General features: G+C 47.6%; 1 protein-coding gene across 2 annotated transcripts in view; it reads left to right on the plus strand.

The window, feature by feature from the left end:
* The first annotated feature begins 1,906 nt into the window (after positions 1-1,906).
* The window catches only part of MAF (MAF bZIP transcription factor), a 306,049-nt gene continuing 285,001 nt past the window's right edge, over positions 1,907-22,954 (plus strand). The window contains exons 1-2 of one of the 2 annotated variants that reach the window (XM_060254430.1): positions 1,907-3,961; positions 19,066-19,127. In XM_060254430.1, coding sequence (XP_060110413.1) covers positions 2,862-3,961; positions 19,066-19,099 — 1,134 coding nt within the window. In that variant the 5' untranslated portion in view covers positions 1,907-2,861 and the 3' untranslated portion in view covers positions 19,100-19,127. The remainder of the gene's footprint in view (positions 3,962-19,065; positions 19,128-22,954) is intronic. The other variant, XM_060254429.1, reaches the window with a different exon arrangement.

The following is a 22,954-nucleotide window of genomic DNA, read 5'->3' on the forward strand; positions in this document are numbered from 1 at the left end:
TTAATATATGACTAAGTGTCAGCTGTCAGGTTTCTGAGAATTACTTTTCAGATAAACAACTTTATAGCACTGCACTTAATCTTACTAACTAGAGGCATCTTATTTATCACCAAATTACAAGTAACTTTAATTCTATTGACATTGCCATAAAGTCAGGGGTTTAAAAAAAAAAATCAAGGCTGCCAGTTTTAAAGATTTTTGCCTTAACATACATGCAAAAAAAAAGAAGGGGGGACGTTTCTGGAGATCTGTCTAAAGTCTCCTTCCTCAAAGTCTACTGTGGGTTCATTCTTCTATACAGAGAGACAGTGATGGATAAAAAGGGGGATGTGAAAACTGTATTCTGCCAGTTAAAGGAAGGTTTGCAAAGCTCCAGAGGAATTCCTCGGGCTTTAAGGAGTTAATTTCAGGCTGTCCTGTCATACTTACACTTTTATCGTTGTTCCTCCCCCACCCACCCTTCGTCGAAAAAAATTGGAAGTGATTCAAAGGTGAAGCAGACGTGTACCGAAAGGTGGCGCTGTCGAGGTTTAAACGGAACGCATCCAAGCTAGATTTCCGCCTTCAGCTCCATTCTGTTTTTAAGTGGGTTAAAAGCCCCCCTGCCCATCTTCTTTCCAAAAAAAGGGGGGGGGGAGAATACATGTGAATTTTGATTTTTCATTTCATGGCTCAACCCCCGTCCTCCCTCCCTCCAGGAAAGATCTGATTCACTCTCTTAAAACGGTCTTTTTTTAAAATTTCACGCGCGCCCCCCCCCCCTCGGTCCACGAAACGCCGCTCGTAAGCAAAGTTTAAACTTTAGGAAACGCGTCGGAGGTTTATGCAAAACTTTTTTTAAAAAAAATGCAAAAATTCAGGGGACCAACCTTTCCTTTAGAAAAAATAAATAAATGGGGAGCGACATTGTGGCGGGGAATTAGAAACTTTCCCAAACCTTTGTATCTCCCGGGGTTTCCTTAATCGGCGGGGGCCAGCGAGGAGATCTGGCTAAAAAAACCTGGGGCAGGGAGGCGCCTGGAGCCCGGCTCGAGAGGGGAAAAACCCCCGCTGGATTCTGTGCCCCGGGAGGGAGCGAAGGCCGTCTCGGGACCAGGCTTTGCAAGCGGGGAGGGAGGAAGGGAGCTCCGGTTGACTCCTCCTCGGGGGACATCAGCGGATTAACTCTTCCCCGACCCCGACTCTGCAAAACGGCGCTGCGATTTGGAATCCTCCTTTCTCCCCTCACCCCACCCGCTCCCCCGAGTCCCGACCCATCCAGTCCCTCCGCCTGGTCCAGGCAGAACCGGCTGCCCCGGGGCGTCAACTCTCTTCGAGTTCTACCTTGAGCGAGCGAAACGGATCTTCCCCGGGTAGATCTCTTGAGAGCGAGTTCTCCGCAGATCGTCCGCAACCGTGGAGGGGGTGGGGGGTTGGAAGGGAATTTTCTGCTCCCGCGAGAAGGCAGAGAGAGCAGGAGCCAACGAAGGCGCCGAGAGAGCGGCGAGCGAAAAACAGCTTTGCAACACAACACAACTGCAAGCGCAAGACCTGCCCCCCCCCCTCGCGGAAAGTTAGCCAGCCTCGGGACGTTGCAGCACGAGGAACGGCGCTTGCGTATTGAAAAGATCCATCTGTTTTCAAGCCACGAGCTCCTGGATTTTCTAGGGTCTTTACAGATAAATCCCTGGTAGAAATTCCGTGGGGTTCTCCCCCCCCCTTTTTTTTTTTTAATGGTGACTCCCTTCGGAGGTGAATCCCATCCGAGCCGCTTCGGCCGCGAAAGAGTTAAAAATCCTCATCCCAGCTGACAGTCAGCTGATTGGCTCCTGATTGACAGCTTCGAAAAGTTTCCTTGTTTCTATACTATTATGCTAATGAGGGCCGCGGCCGCCGATTGGTCGAGAAAGCGAGTCAATTTCCCATTTGACGTCAACGGCGCTATAAAACTCAGCAATGCTTTTAAACTCTCCTCCTGGATGAGCTCTTTAAAATATTTTTTTCATGTCGTTGCTGGCGCTTGGGACGTTTGAGTAGCTTTGATTTTTTTTCTCTCTCAAAACAAAATTGGCATTATTTTGGGTCATCGCCTTGACCTGGGGGATTTTTTTGTTTGCAAGTCTTTAAATTTTATTCTTCTTTTGGAAAAAAAAAAAGCAAAACCCCAGATTGCTGATCTCCAGTTTTCGGGGGAATCTCCTCCCCAGATGGTGAAGCTCTCTCTCTCCTCGCTTGGGCACTTGGCGTGAAAGCAAACAAAAAAAAGCAAACAAAAAAAAAGAGCAGTGGGAAAGAAACACCATGAAGTGTTAAACAAGAGCAACAACAAAAATCTCCAACTCTTATTTTTTAAAACCATCTTCCTCTGCAACGAACTCCCATTTCCAATTACAGCGAGGGGTTTTTTCTTCCCAAGCTGCAGAAAAGGGAGAGAGCGAGAGAGAGAAAGGGGGAGGGAGTTGCGAGAGAGAGCAAGAGAAAAAAGAGAGAGAGGCATCCAGCCCAGATGCTAAAGGCAAATAAATAGACCCGGAGAAGCAGCCGCCGCGGTGCACCGACGAGCCCCCGAGCCGCTCTTTTGCAAAGGGAGGGGGGCCTCTCGCTTTTTTCTTTTTGCACATTGGAGCGGAGGTTGCAAAGGGGCTGGAGGAGAAAGAGGGCGAGCGAGAGAGCCGCGCCGTAGCAGCAGCCGCCGCCGCCGCAGCAGCAGCAGCGCTCGCCGCCGCCGGAGAGAAGCCCGTGCGCCCCGCCGCCTCTCGCCAACCAGCAAACTGGCTCACCCGCTCGCCAGCCAGAGCAGCCCCCTCGCGCCCGGCGGAGTGCCCCCTTTCTGGAGGACTGTCGGCGGTGGCGGCGGCGGCGGCGGCGGCCCCAGCAAGAGGATGGCATCAGACCTGGCAATGAACAGCTCCGACCTGCCCACCAGTCCCCTGGCCATGGAATATGTTAATGACTTCGATCTGATGAAGTTTGAAGTGAAAAAGGAGCCGGTGGAGACCGACCGCATCATCAGCCAGTGCGGCCGCTTGATCGCCGGGGGCTCGCTCTCGTCCACCCCGATGAGCACGCCCTGCAGCTCGGTGCCCCCCTCGCCCAGCTTCTCGGCGCCCAGCCCGGGCTCGGGCAGCGACCAGAAGAGCCACTTGGAAGATTACTACTGGATGACCGGCTACCCGCAGCAGCTCAACCCGGAGGCTCTGGGCTTCAGCCCGGAAGACGCCGTGGAAGCGCTCATCAACAACAGCCACCACCAGCTCCAGAGCGCCGCCGGCTTCGAGGGCTATGCCCGGGGCCAGCAGCTGGCCGCCGCCGCCGGCCCGGGCGGCTCCATGCCTCCCGACGAGATGGGCTCGGCGGCCGCCGTGGTGTCGGCCGTGATCGCGGCGGCGGCGGCGCAGGGCGGAGGCGGCGGCGGCGGGCCAGGCGCGCCCCATTACCACCACCACCACCACCACCACGCGCCCGGCCACCAGCCGCACCACCACCCGCACCAGCAGCCGCCGGGCAGCGTGCAATCCACGGCCAGCAGCAGCAGCAGCAGCAGCGCCAGCAGCAGTAGCAGCGGCGGCGGCGGCGGCGGCGGGGGAAGCGGCGGCGGCGGGGGGCTCCACCACGCGCACCACGGCTTGCATTTCGACGACCGCTTCTCGGACGAGCAGCTGGTGACCATGTCGGTGAGGGAGCTCAACCGGCAGCTGCGCGGCGTCAGCAAGGAAGAGGTGATCCGGCTGAAGCAGAAGCGGCGGACCCTCAAGAACAGGGGCTACGCCCAGTCCTGCCGCTTCAAGCGGGTCCAGCAGAGGCACGTCTTGGAGTCCGAGAAGAACCAGCTCCTGCAGCAGGTCGAGCACCTCAAGCAAGAGATCTCCAGGCTGGTCCGGGAGAGGGACGCCTACAAAGAGAAATACGAGAAGTTGGTCAGCAATGGCTTCCGAGAAAACGGCTCCAGCAGCGACAACCCCTCCTCTCCAGAGTTTTTCATGTGAGTTGTGGTCCCCCCCTTAACTCTCAGCCCCCCCTAAAAAAAAACACAAACTCTCTCCCACCCCTCCACGCACCAAAAATACAGCCTCCGGTGGTCACCCGTGCTCGCCAAACGCACAGGCAAAAAAGTTTTCAGCCATGCGAGTTACTTTGGGGAGGGGGGGCGGGCTTGCTGCCAATCCACTCACTCAGCTTGGGCCATCCTCATTTTTGTCATTTTTAAAACAAGACCTCCACTTTGAGGCTTGAGTTGTTGTTTTTTTAAGATGGACTTGGTGACAGCCAACCTTCTCCGTTTCTTTCTTTTGTGTGTGTGTGGGGGGAGGGGGCTTTTAACTGTGTGTGTATTTTTTAAAAAGAAACAAAATTCAGTTTCCCACCGTGGACTTGGTTCTTCATATGAAGCTCGCCTTTGAAATCTGCCATCCACATTCAAAAGCAAAAAAAAAGTTCAGTTTATGAAGTGGGCCCCCCCCCTTTGAGTTTGCAGTGTCCCCCCTCCCCCAATACTGTTTTTCTGCCATCTTCATATGGGTTTTGAACTTTGAAAAAAAAATCAAGGCACACACACAAAAAAAAAACAAAAAAAGCTTATACAAGTTTTAAACCTCTGCTCTCTTGAGTTCCATCTGCTGTTGTGCTAAACCTAGAGAATATATCTAGATCAAGCTGCCAAAAGAAGCCTACATCCAGCTTCCCCATGTGTTCATGATGTGACTTTGGCTTTTAAGTGGCCAAACAGTAAAAACTTTTCTATTTTTTTTTTGCCTGCCATAAGAATCCCATTCTCATCTCATGCATTATGCTTGCAGCTGGGTCTTAGCATCAATTAACTATAGAACTGTTTCAAAAGACTATGGGGGGAGAGAGAGAGAGAGACATTATATTGATTAAACACCTTGCATGCTGGACATGTATGGTATATTATTGTTTTTTTTCTTTTTGCTTGGATATGGACTTTGAAGACTATGATGGCATGACATACATCCTGTTTAGTTATATCGCCTCGCCACTTTTTTGAGCTGCAATCAAAAAAGTGCCAACCTCCATTATTTTGTTTTTGGTCTTCTTCCTCTTCCACCCCATCCAAGTGTGCATATGCTCTGGAAACTGCTTTGAGTTGCTGCAAACTTCAGACTTCTTTTTAATGCACTGAAACACCCATCTTTTTAAAAAAAACAAACCAAAAAAATCCAGAAAAAAAGAAGTGAGAACCTATTGTGATCACCTTAATGAGTGAAAAAAGAACTTTGGAAAGACATTTTTTTTAAAAAAAATTGTGGTAAAAATTGCCTTCTAATTTGTGGGATTTGAACACCATGCTGTTGCGCTTAAAGCAGTCTAAATTTTGTTTTGGAATGATCAGCCTCATTTCTGTCTCTTTTTTTTAAAGTTTTCCTTGGCATTTGGTCATTGTCTAGTGTGGAATGCTATGGGTTCCTAGAAAATAATTTAATTCTAGCTTTTATTGTCTGTTAGCCCAGTTCAAATGTATGCTACAGATAAAGGAATGTTATAGATAAATTCAGAAGAGTTAGGTCTGTTTAGATGTAGGTCTTTTTTTAAGAAAAAAAATTATGCACTAAATTGTTCACTGTTGTGATGTTAAAAGGGGGTAGAATTTACAATGGGACTGTCTTTTCTAAAAAGTAGCTTATTGCAGCATGTGATTACAACTTTAAAATAAGTTGGGTTATATGTAGTCCTTGCTATACCACTGACTGTATTTGGAAACCAAAGTATTAAAAAAGGGGGGAGGCCCCCGTGTTTATATTAATAGGGGTATTTTGTGTTCAAAATGTATGGTTGGGTTTGGGGTTTTTTGTTTTGTTTTTTTTTGAAAGTGAAATATTTGGGACTGAATTGCACTATGATATAACCTGAAAGCATAAAAAAGATAAACCATTACAAACCTGACTCAGATGCTAATACCATTATGCAGTTACAAAAGATGGCATTACTGCTTGTTTTTTTAAAAATGATGCAGATTTTTTTACAGTTGTTATTGTGGTGCAGAACTGGATTTTCTGTAACTTCACAAATTCACAAAGGGTTTAAAGGCATTAAATCAGTAAACTTTATTTTCAGGGACTGATAATCCTGTCTTTTAAAAAAAATGGAAAGTAAAATCTTGCCACAATAAATATAAAAAAATCTTGTCAGTTACTTTTTCCCCTTTTACATATTTTGCTGTGCAAAATTTGTTTTATATCTTAAGTTACTAACTAAACTTGTGATGTTCCCTATGTGTTTTCCTTTCATCCCCCCCAACTCTATGGTTATATCAGAAAGAAAGAATAATCTACTATAATAAACTGCATTTTTTGATTCCGTACTGTTTTGTTAGTTTGTAGTTCACAAAAGAAGTTGAGCAAACTTATTTAAGACAGCATCTAGCTGGGCATTGAAAGGCGGGTGGTATAATGACATGGTATGTGTATGGATACAGGTAGGAGTGACAGGCTATCTTAGTGCCTATGCAAGGTGGGAAATTGTTCTCTACCCTCCCACTTATTTTTCTCACAGGTAGGTGAAAAATCCAGACTTTCTCATCTCAGTGTAACTTTTTTTTGAGTTTCCAAATTGTTTGGAAAGGCCTTACGACTGCTCTCGTGAGTCATCCCCCGCCCATGAATTTTGAAGCTTCTGACCTCAACTATTGAGTTTTGCTTTATAAACTCTGTGACATGGCATGACCCCTTGGTCGGATTGTTTTATGGCAGAATTAAACTTTGCATAACTGGGCAGAACACACCGGTGATGTGTCGTAAGAGATGGCCCTGCATCAGATTTCTGGGGATGTGAATACACTTCTTGCCATGACAAGAGGCTTTACAGGAATGCTGAAGCTTTAAAGAACCATGAAATGAATTCTGCAGAGGGATGGAGGCTCTAGCCTTCTGGTCCTCAGTTGGCAGCATCCCAGGGCACACGGCCAGCTGCTGTTGAAATGGGGAGGTGTTTCAAAAGCAGATTGTGATGTGGTGGCAGTGGTGGTGGTAGCCCTTTCAGAAGAAAGTCGACAGTTCCATTGCAGTAGCTCGACCTTCTGATGCTCCTTGGATTGCAGTCGATAACTTTTTCCCCCACTCCTGTTCTGAAAAGCTGTCCTTAAAGTTGTCCCCATTTTATTTTGCTAACCAAAGTTCTTCTGTGAAGCTTCACAAGAGAGGAGATGGGAACTCAGGACTTGGACAACTTCTCCTGAAATAAAATCTGCAATGCTTTATTTTTTGAGGGAGGTGAGCTAGAAAGAGCAATGATTTCCTGGGGGGGGGGGGGGGGGCGGGAATGGCCTCTGTCCCTCTCCAAAATTCTTTCTCTTTGTAGGGTTCACTCAGTGCTATTCCTGTAAGTTGACTGTGGCATAAACTGGGTGACCCTATTCCACCATCACCACCCAGCTGCTTCAGTTGAGTGATCTTTCTAGTAACTGGGTAAAGCTGGAGTGTTGGGAAGGGGGCATTGAGGGGAATGAGAAGGGAAGAGGGGGGGGGGGGGACAAGACTGCCACAGAAACTGCTGAGAACTGGGCCCTGTTTTCATTTATAGGCAAGTTCTGGCCTGTAAAAATTTACAAGATGCTGCTCTTAAACCCCTGCTGAGCCAAGTGCAAAGGTCATCAGACGCTTAACAAACTTGTGGGGCCCAGCTTTGTCCTAAGGTGCAGTTGATTAACTTTTCTTCTTCACAGTTCTGTATTTTACACACACACAAACACACACACAGGCATTAACAGATCCAAAGATTCTGCTGTCTAGGACCATTTGTGCTCCCTAAACAATCTAGTCTTTTTTTGAGTTTCTAGCATTTAGATATGAAACTCATGCAGGGCAAAGAGGAGGGACACCTCGAAGGGCACCCAGTAGGTCTGTTCTAACTGTCTTCCCACTCTGACAAAGGCCAAGTAAGTAACCCTGCCTCCTCTGAATCCCGACACCCTCCCCCCCCCCCCCTCCACACACAGGTCGTCCTTTAGCACTTGACCTTCTGAGCCCCGCCAAGCAAACTACAGGCTGCATCACTGCAGCTCTTGGGTAGGTTAATGTGTAATCGGATGGTAAACTGCCTGCCATTGGCTGAGCAGAAAAAAAATTTATCTGCCCTTATAAAGATATCCCGGCTTTCCTCCTCCCCTGCCTGAAATCTTTCAACCTCCTTTGCAAAGTTCCCTGGGCGTCTGGGGAAGCTTGGTGTCGCCCTTCTCTTCCCTCAGGCTACCCACAACTTTTGTCCCTTCCTAAAAGTGTAAAAGGAGATCTCTGTTCCGTTTTCTCTCTTGCAAAGAAAGAAACCCTGCATTTGCAAAAATGCGCTTGTACTCCCCAGATGCAGGGAGGGGAGAGAGGAGAGGGAAAGAAAAAGTGTGTGCGCGCGTGCAAGCAATCACTTCCTTTTCATTTTGCAAGGATTCCTGTCATTTGTGAACACTTGAAATGGCCTGCAACTCATAGGCCGAGTTCTGTGCGTTGGAAGCCGAGAGGAGCAACCGGGACGGGACACGTGTTGCCAAAACGGCCTTGAAGAAGAACGACTTTGAGCCTGGAGAGCAGCAGGTCAAAGTTTGCAAGCTTCTTTAGGCTTATCGCCCACGGAGAGGGAAGCCTCCTCTCCCAGCCGCCGGCTCTTAGTAACAGCCGAGCGTTTCCTTTCTCTTCCTTTCCAAAGCAAGAGGATCTCTGCCCCGGGACGCTGGATGGTCTTTTGTTTGCCAAAAAAAGAAGCGACAAGAGAGGGGAAAAGGCGACCCTCTGAAGGCCGGGCAATCTTGGCTGCAGTGTCTAAAGTTTCATTTCGAAGAGGACCCCTCCTGCCCTCCTTGTTCCCAACCTCCACGGCCCCGATCCATATAGCTTGCTAGCGAATCCTCTCCGTAGTCCCGGGAAGAGGCCGATAGAGAGTGCAGTACTGAAAGTGCGTCCCCCTCTGGCGTTTGGTTCAGAATCGCCTCCAGCTCCTTAAGGCCGCTGAACCTGGCAGGAGGCCCCCTGATCTCTTTGCTGGAAAGGAAGTCAACCCCACCACCCGAAGGCTGAAGGGATCGTAGCCACGCCACTGCCTCCTTAGCCCCCTTCTGGCCGGCTCCTTTGCTCCTCCCTGGCTTCATCGGCCTCGCCCTGGGCACCCCGGGTGTCGTTAGCGCGCACGCACACTGCACTGCGATCCTGAACAGCGGGGCTTACTCCCGAGTAAACGGGAGTTTAGGATCGGGCCGAACGCTGCCTCGTCCTCCTTCCCACAGACTTTCTGTTCCTCTGGAGCAGTGTGCGGGGGAGGGGGAGGGAGATGAATAAAACCTCCCACAACACGCTTCGCCCTTGGAAAACAGTCCCTTGGCCCAACCGCCAGCCCTGCCCAGGCAAAAAAATGAGAAGGGGGTATTTATTTTTAAAATCCACTGTTTGCTTAGCTCTATTAATTCCCCCTCCAATATAGTCTTGTAATTCGACACGGCCCCTAAAAACTATTGTGACTTAAAGGATAATCTGGGAACAACCTTGAATAAAAGCCGTCCTTGCAATCTCTGTCTTTCCCCACCTCTCCCCGGCCGCTCTTCAAATGTCTGGTTGCTGCGCAGGATCTCATTCCCTCCCTCTCCCCCACTTCAACAGGGCATCAGGATTGCTGGCTCCGGAATCAGACCTCCTTCCGTCCCTCCATTTCTCTCTGGTCCTCCTCCTAGGTCCTAGCCCATCGAGGGCCTCGCTTTCCTCCCTGCCTTGAAGGGCACGTGCGTCCGAATTGCCTGCTCGGCTTGCCAGTGCCACCACCGCACGGCGGGGGGGGGGAAGGGGGTGTCCAGCCTCTGCTGCTTTGGAAGGCGAGCCTTGACGTTTAGCTCCATTCAGACGAAAGAAGGAACGTGGGCACCTGTAGGGATGGCGGCATTTTAAAAGTGAGATGTTTTCACTCTAAAAATGCAGCCCTCTTCCTTTTCGGGTTATAGTTTTTAAAAACTCTGAATAGTCTATAACTGCGCAGGAAAGCATCTAGAGGTCCAACCAACATTTCCCTCGTGTGTGTGTGTGTGTGTGTGTCCCTAAACACCAGGGACCTCAGCAGCAGCAGCAGGTACAGTGGGATAGAAGAGTATTTTGTTCAAACCCCATCTGCACCTTGCTGTGCACTCTTACATTCCAATTCTATACAGAGTTGCTTCAAGCAGCTTATTATTGCCTTTATATATATATCTCAAGGCTTTTCACCCAATGGGGACCCAAAGCACCTCCTCCTCCCTTTTATCCTCATAGCAACCTTGTGAAGTAGGTTAGGCCCAGCGTGTGCCCCACGGTAACCCCTGCAAGCTCCCAGGGCAGAGGAGACTGGCCCTTTTGGTGCTTTCACACAGCTACTGTTTCAAGTGGATTTTGCTATTTTTGCACAGTAAAAATCCAATCGCAAAGTAGGTTATTTAGAGTGTGTGAATGCACCTTTCAACTACTCCATCACTCTGGGACCAGTTTTGCACTGCATCTTTAATCCCGGTTTAGCCTTGTCCCCAAACTGACATTCTACAATAAAATCATAGAATCATAAGAGTCATAGAGTTGGTTTCTCTGATTCTAGTGTAGAATGTCAGCTTGGAGACGAGGCTAAACCAGGACTAAAGGTGTAGTGCGAAATTGGTCTGGCTCTCAGATCGCAGTAACTCTGCACAGGGCTCCATTGAAACTAATAACGGTGACGACTTTTGGATACATACAGTGGGAGTTAGTTTCAACTCAACCTTGTACGGGCTTGATCTATAAGAGCATCTTTCCGAAGCCAGACCCTCGGATTTCAGCCTGACTTTCGTTCCGGGGGCTGGGGGAGATGGCCTCCTACCTATCACCAAATGGGACCACACGGCAAGGGAAGTCAGTATGTTAAGGACGAGGGTTCAAGACTCGGGGCCCGGTTCAGCCCAAACTTAAGCGACTGGAGGACGTTGGCAGCCCTAGTCTGGAAGGCAGTCTGGGCGATCGCGATACGATTTTATTTGCTTAGGCGTGAATAGCTCCGGGTCTTAATAACTTTCCACGAGAAAAACCAGGAAGCGTTAGGCATGAAGGCCGCTTCCTGTCGGCGCGGGCCGCGTCTTTGACTCCACAGCTTGCTCCAGACCCGCCCTACCCGCGGGCAGTCTGACTTCGGAGCTCCGGGCCTTTGGGTTTACATTGCCCTCTCCAAAGCCCATTGGCGCTGCGCGCTTGTACAATCCACGGAGGGAGCGTCTGTCTGCAGCTTTGCGCTCCTCCGAGACGCACTTCCTCGGGAGCGAATCCCTTCGGTAGCGGGGGGGGGGGGGAGAGGAGGAGTGACTTCCGAGTAAGCACGCACAGGAACTTCGGCCTCCTTGTAAATTGAAAAAAAAATCACACACGTTCCCGGTTGCAGTCCAAGGTCGAGCGAACACGGTCCCTGGACCTAAAGTACAACCCCACAGTGCGATCCTATCTATGCCGAGCTAGTCCAGTCAAAATCCAACGCGATCAAGGAGTAATTCTACATAGGGTTGCGCTGCAAGAGTTCCGGACCGCGGGCGGGGGGGGGGGCGGATCTACTTGGGGGCTGTTCTGCTTCCCTCCAGACCAGCGGGGCAAAAGTATTGCCGCAAGATCCGGAAGGAACCCGGGAGCCCGGCAAGAAAGTTTCAGCTTCCACAGAGCTGCGCGGCTTTCCTGTTCTCTTTCCCCTTCCACAGCCGAACGCTTCGAAGCAAAGCCCATTCATTCCACCTCCGGGGATCGTGGCGGCGGGTGCAGTTCTCGCACCTCCCGCACGGCACTCCTCTGGGAGCTGCAGCCTGGGTCGCTGGCGCAGTCCGCTACACGAGCATAAGCGTTTGAAGGCAGGTTGTGTAAGGGTGTCTGACCTCCCGCGCCTTAAACAAGCGACCCTGCCCACCGCCCCCCACCCTTGGGAATGCCGAACCAGGCGCACGCCATGAAAACGGCCCCGCTCCTGTGTAACTTTTCCGGCACTGAGGAAAGGAGGAGGAACGCGCGCGCCCGGAAGGGGTGCAAGTCGCCGGCGGGGTCCAAAGGGCTGCCGGGTTGTTCATCCAGACATAACACAGACTTGTTTGGCCACAACAAAGTGCCGGCGCCTCCAGCTGCCTGCAAACGTCGCACGGCAATGGGCAAACCGGCGAGAAGGAGGAGGACCGCTCCCCGGGCTTCTCCAGTTTGGATCTGGGAGGAGGAGAAACTACAGGCTTGGCGGTTTCCTCGGGTCCCAAAAAATCCCCGCTAAAGACGTGTCGAGAAAATTGACAAGCCTGTAATACGTGGGGCCCCAGTACGCGTCGTGGAGGTGGTTCTCCCTACCGCCTGTCCAAAGTAAACTTTGATGCATTCCCTTCTAGGAGTTGGGATGCTTTGCCGCTCGCGCCTTAAACGCGTTTACTCGAAAGGAAAGCTCAGTTTGCTCGTCATAGCGGTGCACAGGATGGCACCCAGTGGCGGGGATCGCAGCCAGGAAGGAGGGCGAGCTGCCCGGCTTCTGCCCAAGCGTGAGGGGGGCGGAACGCTTAGTTTGGAGTATACATGCACGCAGGCCTCGGATTCAGTGGGAGCTCACAGGAGCGCAGCTCCTGAACGTTTCTGAGAGTTCCTCCTCCTTCTTCTGAGAGTTCCACCTCCTTGTCCACTGAATAGTATGTGCAGCTGCATAACAATCCCTGAATGAGCCCCACCACCTATTTTTCTACAAAACGACCCCTGCATGCATGAGATGGGGTGGAAGATGCGGCGGCGCGCAGTCTGATTTTACGCACAGGGAATCAAAACTGCCTGTCCCCTATTGAACGGGAATAACTCCCAACGCAGTGTGCATAAAGAGGGAGATCTTTGCCTGTTCGCGGAAGATGCACAGGCATCCAGGTGTGAGAGAGATCCCTTAGTGCTGCGTGCATGTAGGAAAGACAGAGAGGGGGCGAAAGGGTTGTCTTTCTTGTAGTTCATAGTTGCTTCGCTGGGAACTAGCTACACCCACCTGCTTAAATGAGGGATGGAAAAATAGGTTTCCTTGTAGGATTCAGGAGGTGCGCTGCGCCTTCCCAGCAAACAACCTAAAAGTTTCATAGCGTTAAAATGTTATCAAGGGTGCGTGGTTCGCGATACACGTTCTCTTTTAAGTCTCTCCAGCAACGCTCTGCACCCCCATTTAAACGACTAGGAATGTTTCAGGTAAGGAAAGCGAGAAGCGTTTCGGCGATCCTTTTCTCACAGGCGGCTGCCAAAGATGGGGGGGGGGAGGAAACCTATAAACGCTTTGCTAGGAGTAACTGCCCATGAACAGACCGACGTGGGATTCTGAGTAGATCTAGGATGGCTCTGTGACTTCGCAAGCTGTATCAGACCCTGTACTTTGAATCCGGAGGAAAAGGCAGGCATGGACTCCTTTGGTTTGTTTTTGTTTCCCTGTTATAATTTCAGGTGTGACAGACTTCAAGCGCTGTTAAGCAGAGAGAGCGCGCGAGACAAAATTGGGAAGAACCGAGAGGCCCTACAGATCTCCACAGAGGCCATACAGACAGCATTGAAAACCAAAACAGCCCTTAAAACAGGAGCTGCACGCTGTCCCTCCTTAAGGCCCAATGACAACAAGGGAAGGGCAGTGCGACTCTGCCTTTCCAGGGACCCTCATCTTCCCTTCAAAGTGAGCCAGTTTCGCTCTAGGACCCGCGTCGCAAAGCAAACCTAAACAATACAAAATAGCTCACCTCGGGGGTTGCTCCTGTTTCCTAGCCGGGGCGCCTGGCCTTTGGGTCGGCTGCAAAGTTTAGGCGCTCCTACAGGTGCCAAACACTCAGCTGCAATCCCATACGCATTTACTCGACAGTTGTAGAGCAATACGAGACTTACTTATGAGTAGGCCTGACTAGGGCTGGGCGGCAAAGCCTTTAGATCTCATCCTCCGCTCCCCCCCCCCAGCTAAAAAAACTCCTGCTGAAAATCGCGCGGCGATTCTCCCGCGGGCAAAGAGATGCCTTGGTGGCGTGGAGATCGCGAAGGTCCCCCTATAGGCAAGGGGCAAATAGATGGGCCACATGCAGAAGATCCCTCGGCTACCGGATCTTAAGCATGCTTATTGGAAAGCAAGCCCGAGTTTAATCAATCGATCCTATTTCCAAGTAAGCAAGTACAGGATCGCAGCCTTGCCCAGGGCGCGTAGTCCTCAGCACCGCAAATCGCACCGTGCTAATTGGGGTGAACCGGAAGAATGCGCCCAAAGCAACGCAGCATCCTGGTACTTTTGGCACAGCCGGCCCAGGTGAAGCCAGGAGCGAGAAAACTGTTTGGATACGGCTGGGTCTACCCATGCAGCAATCCTTTGCTTAGGCCTCTCAATCAATAGGCACAGGATCATCTCGCTGCACTGGTAGAAGGGAAAGGGAGCCGGAACCGGATATAGCTGGTCCCCATTCTTTTCCAGAAGCAGAAGAGACTTCCCCAAAAAACCAGGAAAATTGCCCGCGCGTAAAAGCGCATTCAGGGGATAAGACAAGGCATTGTTGAGCTTTGAACGGCTTTCGGGCATGTTTTAAGAACCCCAGGAGAATCAGAAGGAATAGTGAAGGCCGAATAAAGCCTCCCAGTTGTTTCCGGCCGTTCCAACCCCGGGAACAAAATGCAGAGGGATTCCTCCACCCTACATCAACTGGTGTGTTGCTGAAAGGACCGGCTTGTCCAGTGACCAGCCTTATTTGGTATGTTGCTGGAGCCTTCTCCTCTTTATTTATTTATTTTTAATAATAAATCTTTTGAATTATGTCGTTCTTCTGTCCTTTCCTTTTCCTATGCCATAGTCAAGCTAAAACAAAAAAAAAAAAAGGGAAACGCTGTTAAGAACAGGACAAAAGGACAAGGGCCCCTCTTTTCCTGTTGGCCCTGACCTATCTTTGGGCGGCAAGTTCTGTGCTGAATACAGGAGATGGAATTTCAGCGGGTGCAGCAGTGCTGTTCCTCGCAGCAAGCTGCACCTTCTTTCCTATTAAAAGGACAGCAGGCGCCAAGGTTACCTTGCCTATAAATGGCTTTTTCAAGCAGACCCCTGCAATTAAACAGTGGGTAGCTACTAGTTGTTTGACATCAACTGCCTCTCAGTTAGTGACTGGTGGCCCTGGGGCAGTGGCCAATGCCATCTTCCTTTCCATGCCCAGAGGGAAAAGGGTTGTGGAAAAGCAGCCTCTGAGGTCCTGCTACAGATTATGTTGGGTTCAGGGTCCTTTTGCTCCCTGCTTCTTTGTGGAAGTGGGCCTTCAGCAGAAACAAATTGGTGCCTGGGGTTCTTTGCTCAGAGGCAGTCTTTGACTCCCTAGTTCTTTGTGAGCACCCAAGCATATGCTACCAGCTTCCACAATGCTGACAGGATCCGAGGGTGTTTTCAATAGAGATGGATCTGGTAGAGACAAGTTTTTGGCTGTGGCCATTGTTGGTTGAAAGAGCTTCAGTGGTGTGGTTTGTAGGTGGGTCGGATAATTACAGAGGCTACCTAGAATGCTTGGGTCTGTGCCCAAGCCCACCTTGAATGTAAACCTTTTAGCAGTTTGCTAATGCCTGGTGAAGTAAGAGCCCCATGGCGCAGAGTGGTAAAGCTGCAGTACTGTGGTCTGAACTCTGCTCATGACCTCAGTTCGATTCTGGTGGAAGCTGGATTCAGGTAGATGGCCCAAGGTTGACTCAGCGTTCCATCCTTCCAAGGTCGGTAAAATGAGTACCCAGCTTGCTGGGGGGAAGTGTAATGACCGGGGAAGGCAATGGCAAGGAAAGGTCCCCCGTGCAAGCACCAGTCATTTTCGACTCTGGGGTGATGTTGCTTTTATAATGTTTTCATGGCAGACTTTTTATGGGGTAGTTTGCCATTGCCTTCCCCAGTCTTTTACACTTTCCCCCCAGCAAGCTGGGTGCTCATTTTACTGACCTCAGAAGGATGGAAAGCTGAGTCAACCTTGGGCCATGTACCTGAATCCAGCTTCCGCTGGAATCGAACTCAGGTCGTGAGCAGAGAGTTCAGACCACAGTACTGCAGGTACTGCTGCTTTACTACTCTGTGCCGCGGGGCCACTAGGCAATGACAAACCACTCTGTTAAAAGGTCTGCTGTGAAAACGTGTGAAAGCAACGTCACCCCAGAGTTGGAAACCACTGGTGCTTGCACAGGGGACCTTTCCTTTCCTAATGCCTGGTGAACTCTTGATTTTCATACTAGCTCTGAGACCAGATAGTGGCCTCTGTAGTTGCAACAATTAAGCCGTTGAAGGGTACGATGCCTTCCTGAGACCCTTTGGCTTCTCAAGTCTCACAAGCTGTTTGCAGGTAAATGAAAACAGGAGTTAATTGGCTGAATCATTAACTGCAGATTTAAAATGTGCATTTTTTAAAACCACGTTTCGATAACAGCTTCTGGGAGTGTTGCCCTAAATGACTTCTGTACCTCTTAGTTCAAATGGTGTCTGCACTGATTGCCCTGCATATCTCTGTTGAGTTCTAGGTGGTTATCATCCCAACAACAAACATACCAAAAATATGTCACTTCCTCCTCTTTTTACATTTTTCAGAGGTCACTTCTGAGGCCCAGGCTTCTTAGTTGCTGCTTTGTTGCAGTTCTGGCCCTGCACATTTTCTCCCTTGGTCTGCGTTACATGCTGTTCTTTAACTTTTGAAAAGATAAAAAGCAGCTTGAGGTGGGGTGGGAAGGATGCCCTTTGCAAGAGAGAGGTGTCCCCATTGTGTGTGTTAGTATCTATCTGCTAATGCATTTGGCTAGTTTGGGTCACTGCAGTTATTCCAAGGAATCAGTGTTGCAGCATTAGGAACTTATTTATTTGCAGTTATTTTATTTTTTTTTAAATCTCTTTGAGATACCATTTTTTTCCATTGGTAAAATCAATGAAAAGGAAAGTAGTGAGTGGCCTCTAGCAGTTTTGAGTCCCAGGAATGACAAGTTTCCTTTACACTACTTTGTTCAAGAACCCAAGATGCCAGTCTGATGGTGGAACGTGCCATCAAGTTGCAGCAGACTTAAGGCAACCCTGTAGGGTTTTCAGGGCAATAGACCTTCAGTTTGCCATTGCCTGCCTCTGCATACCGATCCTGGACTTCTTGGTGGTCTTTTATCCAGTGACTAACCGGGGCCCTCCCTGCTTAGCTTCCAAGGTCTGATAAGACCGAGCTAGCCTGGGCTGTCGAGGTCAGGGCAAAATGGAATCTACCATAAATTTCAGTCTTGGGCACATGTGGAAAAAGTGTATTTTACATTAGATGTGGGACTTACTGCAAAGTCATTTTTATTAGGAGTAAGGAGGCTGTAAGATTTAAATAGATGAGAGTTGTGTCAAATTAGGCTGTTTTTGTCAGATCTAACAGTTTATCTTGGGAAAGTTTTTTTTAAAAAAAGAAATATAATACAGAAGCATATAATGTAGACACTGATGAGGGGGAGCAACGCAATGTTAACTCTCCTACCAGTCCTGCCAAATGAAAAGGGAAAAAAGGAACAATATCAGCCATGTGAAATGAATAAATCTTATTTCCTTTCTGGGCTGCATTAAAGCTGAACTTCTTGGTTCCTCTCTCTATTAATCCCTAATCACCAAGTCATTTGAGCAGAGCATTTGGACTCAATGCGCTGCCTTTGCAAAGATTCTGTTCTTGATCTTTTGATCCAATTGTACTGGGGGTTGTGCCAGAGCAGGGATATCCTTTGGATAGCTTTAAGATAATAAAAGGATGCTGACAACAACAGCTTTTTTGGATGCACTTCAGGTGTGCGGGGGTGGGTGGGGGAGCGAAGAATTGAATACCTATCCCTTCCAAATGAATGCATTCATAATCGGATGGATTCGCCAGTTGGCATGAAAGCAGAGGTCATCTTGAGGAAAATGACACCCAAGGTCTAAAGAAGTCATCTGCTTTAAGAGATCCTGGGCGGAATGCCAAATATTGCATTTAAGGAGGCAGTATCCCCAATCTCTTTCTCTCTTTTTTTTTGATCCAAAAATAACACAGAAGGCAGGCACAGAAGGCATCTGGAAACCATCATTATGCATTTCACAGTCCGCCCTCATGTTTTCCTGTACAACATAGCATGTTTTAGTTGTGCTTTCAAAGTATGCATTTTAATATTTCACACCAATAAGTTTTGGTGTTTACAGTGATCTGTATCTGGAGGAATAACATAATACTTTTTAAAAAAGTATAGAACCCTTTATTAGTTTATAGTTTATAAGGTTATTTATTTAGGACCCTTTATTAATGCTTTGTTATTTATTTTAATATGTTTTACTAAATTAGGTACCCAATTGGATCTTCTACGTCAGTGACGTGAGAACTCCTGGTTTTCTGTGCTGCTAAGGAGTTTGGCAATCAAACATTATCCATCATCTTGTTTCTTTTAATGTTTTAAGAATATCCTTGGCTTGCTATTATATGCCATGAAAGCAGATTTCTTTACAGCAAGGATCAGTTTTGAAATTTGCACTGTCCACATGGCAGGCAGTTTTCATTAATTGTATTTTCAGCTTATTTACTGTGGAGCAGTGGCATTGACTTCCATGGGGTTACTCTGTGGTTGCACCACAGCTGTCTCAGGCTGACACCTGTTACAAATTTACAATGCATTTTCTAAATGCATTTTTTAGAAGGGGGCCATTGAAGCATGTACAACTTAAAGATAGTCAAGGGAAAAATAAGATTTCTCCTTTGGATATTGCCTGGAAAGTAACAGAGAGCATGTGATCTCTCTATTTGCATTAAGATGGCTAATGAATTCTTTGAATTAAATATAAATACCAATAAAATCAATTTAGAAGGGAGAATCTGGAAATATTGTAGCTCATAGCTTAGGGAAACTAGAAAAAGGCTATGTATTTTCTGACTTTAAAAAATTCGCATTACATTAGCAAACATGAGAACCTGTACTATTTTATGAAGCAGAAATACATTTCACACAGGCCTGCTTTAGCATCAGTTCTGTAACAGTATAGTGTTTTAAAGCCATTGCTAAAGAAAAATAAAGCTAACTGATATCTGCTTTATACGAGGTTTATACAAACATAGCTTTTTAGAACCCTTTATTAATGCTCTGTTGTTTATTTTAATATATTTTACTAAATTAGGTACCCAAGAGAATCATCTACATCAGTGATGTGAGAATCCCTGTTGCCTGAAGTTTGAAAAGGTACAATTTGATTTCCTTTTTGTATAGTTGGCTTTTATTTTTAAACCAAATTGCCAAGCTGGTGCATGATACAAAATCTATCGAATACAACGGGAGCACTCCCATTGATTTTTTCCCGAAAGCTTTGAGCAAGCCACTAGTTTTTATGCAAAGATAGCCTTTACACTGTGTTCTCTTGGCTTTTTCTTTGGGTACCAAGCAGGTTTCTTCTGTAACTTGGTGGGCGTGTGTCTTCTTTTGCAGATGTGGTGCTGTTGTTGTGTTTTAGCTTTCTTATTCAAGTGCATTCCAAAATGTACTGAGGATTTATGGAGCATGAATTGTGACAATCTGTCTCAAATCCTGTTAAAGATCTATGCTACTTGATTTACCTAGGTAACATTGTGTAATGGAACTGCCTCGGCCTTCATTCTCAGACTCTTGGCCGAATTTTTTTTAAGCACATGGATCGGTAAGCAAATGTTAATGAGAGGAGTGAGCTGCCTTCTAATGTTTGTTCCTTCCTCCCTTGCCTGTCACTGTGTTTGCCTTGGTGCTGAGATGGACATCTGACCACCACCCCTTTCTTTCCTCTCTTGGGTAGGGACTTGCAGGTGTGATGATCTTAGTCTTTCTCTTTACACAGTTCAGACATGCAGTTCTGGTCTTGTGGCTAACAGGAACCAGCAAGAGCATCTACAGTTCCTGCATCTCACTTTCTGCTAGGGAAGGAAGGGATGGAAGTAATTGGTTTGTTTGTTTTTTTAATCTGACAGCAGGATTGCTGTACCCCCGCCTCCAGCAGAGTTTCTTTGCTTCTAGCAAGTATCTGCTTGGCAGAACTTCATTAGTTACAGGTCCTCTGCATATGAAAAGGCCACAACTGGGAAAGTTGCATGCATGGTTTGGGATGGGTTGTGGGTTTTTTTGGCCTGTCACACAGTTGTGAAAGGTACAAGGGCCGTCTGAGGGTGGGGGTTCCTAGCAGAAGAAGCAGGCTGTCTTTCCAAGGTGCTTAGGGGTCTCGCCGCTCATTAGGCCATCATAGTGAGGTTGTTGAGTGGGCAGCTGCGCTACAGCTCCTGTGAGGTGCCAGATCCTTATTTGTGGGTTTCTTAAAAAGTATCCCAGATTCTAAGAAATTCCTTGAGTCTTAAGGGAATTTGTTTCCCTCTCTGATGTTTTGGTCAGTTTCACTGTGTTACTGGGGCCAATGCTTGTTTGTTTATGTATTTGATTTTAGACCACCCTTCCCAGCCAAGATTAGGTTTCACTGGCTGAATGTATTGGGTTTATGTCCTAACAGATATTTGGGAAGCCCCCCCCCCTTTTTGTCACATTATTGATGTCTACCACAACAAATGATGAGACTGTGATCCAGCATGTGAAAACATACTCTGACAACAATAACCATGTTTCTTTCCCCTCTTTTTGTCCTCCCCTCATTTAACTTTTTTACTTGAGTTCCTTTAGAAAGAAGGCGGCATAGGTCTTGTAGAGTTGGGTTTTCCTGGGTTCCTAATATTTAAGGGGGAAAAACCTAGCAAAGTGGTTAGGACCCTGACTTGAATAGCCCAGGCTAGCTCAGTCTTGTCAGATCTCAGAAGCTAAGCAGGGTCTGCCCTGGTTGGTATTTGGATGGGAGACCTCCAAGGAATACCAGGGTCATGACGTGGAGGCAGGCAATGGCAAACCGCCTCTGAATGACTCTTGCCTTGAAAACCCTATGGGGTCGCCTAAGTCAGCTGTGACTTGATAGCGAAAACAAAAAGTGGTTAAGGTATGGGCATAAATTAGCCCTCTGTATGGGAAGGAATTATCAAATGTATGCCGTTGCGTGCAAAGCATGACTGCCCTATTTTACTGCCTTAGCAAAGTATTGCTGTGATGACGTAAGTAGTTGTCTTTTCATTCTGTTTGCTAGAAGGTTTAATTGCATAGTAGAGGCATCTTTGCTGGTTATAAGGGCTTGGTTTGGGAAATGCATAAAAGGGCGTTTGCTTCTCCTTGGGGCACTAGCCAATTGTAGTACCTCCAAGTTCATGTGTATGGACATAGAATGAAATGTGCCCCGGTTTCTCAGTAGCTCCTCAGACGTTTTGTGAATTGTTTAGTTTACACTTGGAATACTTAAGATGCAAGAAAATATTGGGTGTTTGTATAGATTTCACAAGTACTGTTGTGATTAAATATGGCTTTAAAAGTCTGCTTTAAACAACACTGTAAAACTGCCACTTGCTACCAGGGCTGTCTTCACGCATGGGCCTGATGGGCACGCATGGGCCGTGGGCCCCACGAGCACAGGGACCCCATACTGTATGATGCAGCACTAATAACTATTTACGTTTTTATTCCTGTGAGTAGTTGTCGTAGGGGCCCAGTGCACTGCTTTGCCGGGGGCCCATAATGCTGTTAAGATGGCCCTGCCTGCTACCATATATTCCTCTGTGTTAATATGGTACAGTAGATGGAGTTGTGAGCATTATTCCCTCTAAACTGAGTTAGTGTGAGCCAACATATTTTTGCATTAGCTCAGGAAAAATGCCCCAGAGCAAGCTAATTTATGTAGTAGTTCACAGCTTTAATCCAGTAGCTCCCAAAGTAAAAAAAAATTGCTCACAAAACTCCACAGCTTAGAAGGGAGTATTGGTTGTGAGTAGGGGTGGATTGGCTGTTATGGGGACCAGGATTTTTCCTGGCTGTTTGGTGTCCTGCTGGACCAGTGGTGAGAAGTGCAGTAGCCACTCAAGCTGCCGCCCAATTCTGGAAAGGCTTGGCGAGCACAGAGGATGCCATGGCATCTCCTTTTTTCCATCATGCACTTTCTCCCTCCTTCCTTTGGCTAGGCAGAGATAAACTGAGGGGTGGAGCCATGTCCCAAGGCTGTTTTTTTTCTTCCCACTCTGCTCCTGGTTGGGAGGCCTTGGAACAGAGTCCCATCTTCAGATCTCTGCAGTGTTATAAAGTTCACAAATTTTGAAGCCATGGGGGGATGTTTCAGTTTTTACCAGCACATATATGCACTCTCTCCTTATTGAGTCTAAACCAATTCTATTGCTTTAACATAAAAATGAACCATTTATAAGTTAACTAGCATATAAAAGTGTATTGACACATATCTGGAATTTAAAACTATAAATTCTTCGTTTTCTAGAGTGCTTTTTTTTTAGCAGGAACACACAGTTTTGGCTGGCTTGGTGCCAGGGTGTGTGGCCTAATATGCAAATGAGTTCCTGCTGGGCTTTTTCTTTTTAAAAAGCACTGTGTGAAACAATGGTGACATCAGGGGGTGTGATCTAATATGCAAATGAGTTCTTGCTGGGCTTTTTCTACAAAAAAGCTCTGATTTGCTACAAGTAAAACTGCAAAATGTGCCAAATTACAAAGTGAGAGAGGAGTGCAGCTGATACACTCTTAGTACATTTCATGCTTTTCAAAAGACACTTATCCTATTCTAATCAAATTTCATAGGCGTTTTTCAGTGCTTTCCCATGTTTTGTCCATCAGGAAAAAAAATTCTGTGTATTTCGAGTGAGTGACATCTTGTCTTCAAAAATCCTGAACAAATTTCAAAATGAATAAATAATTCCTAGGAGTCTTCTTTTTTTTAGTGCTCCCCAAAATGTACACTAGAAAAAATGGAATGAAAAAAATCCCTCAGATTTTTGTGCTAAATATTTTAATTTGCCTTTAATAATCATCTCACTCAAAGTGGGGTGGGGGGCGGGTCTTCAGTGGTCCCTGAAATTTCTCATCAGAAAAATTGGCCAAAGGTCCACAAAAAATGATGACCCACCCATTCCCTCACCCCTCCAATCTTCCATTTCCCCCCTGGGTTTTCATATTTC

Source organism: Heteronotia binoei, chromosome 14 (genome assembly GCF_032191835.1).
Source record: "Heteronotia binoei isolate CCM8104 ecotype False Entrance Well chromosome 14, APGP_CSIRO_Hbin_v1, whole genome shotgun sequence".
NCBI lineage: Eukaryota > Metazoa > Chordata > Lepidosauria > Squamata > Gekkonidae > Heteronotia > Heteronotia binoei.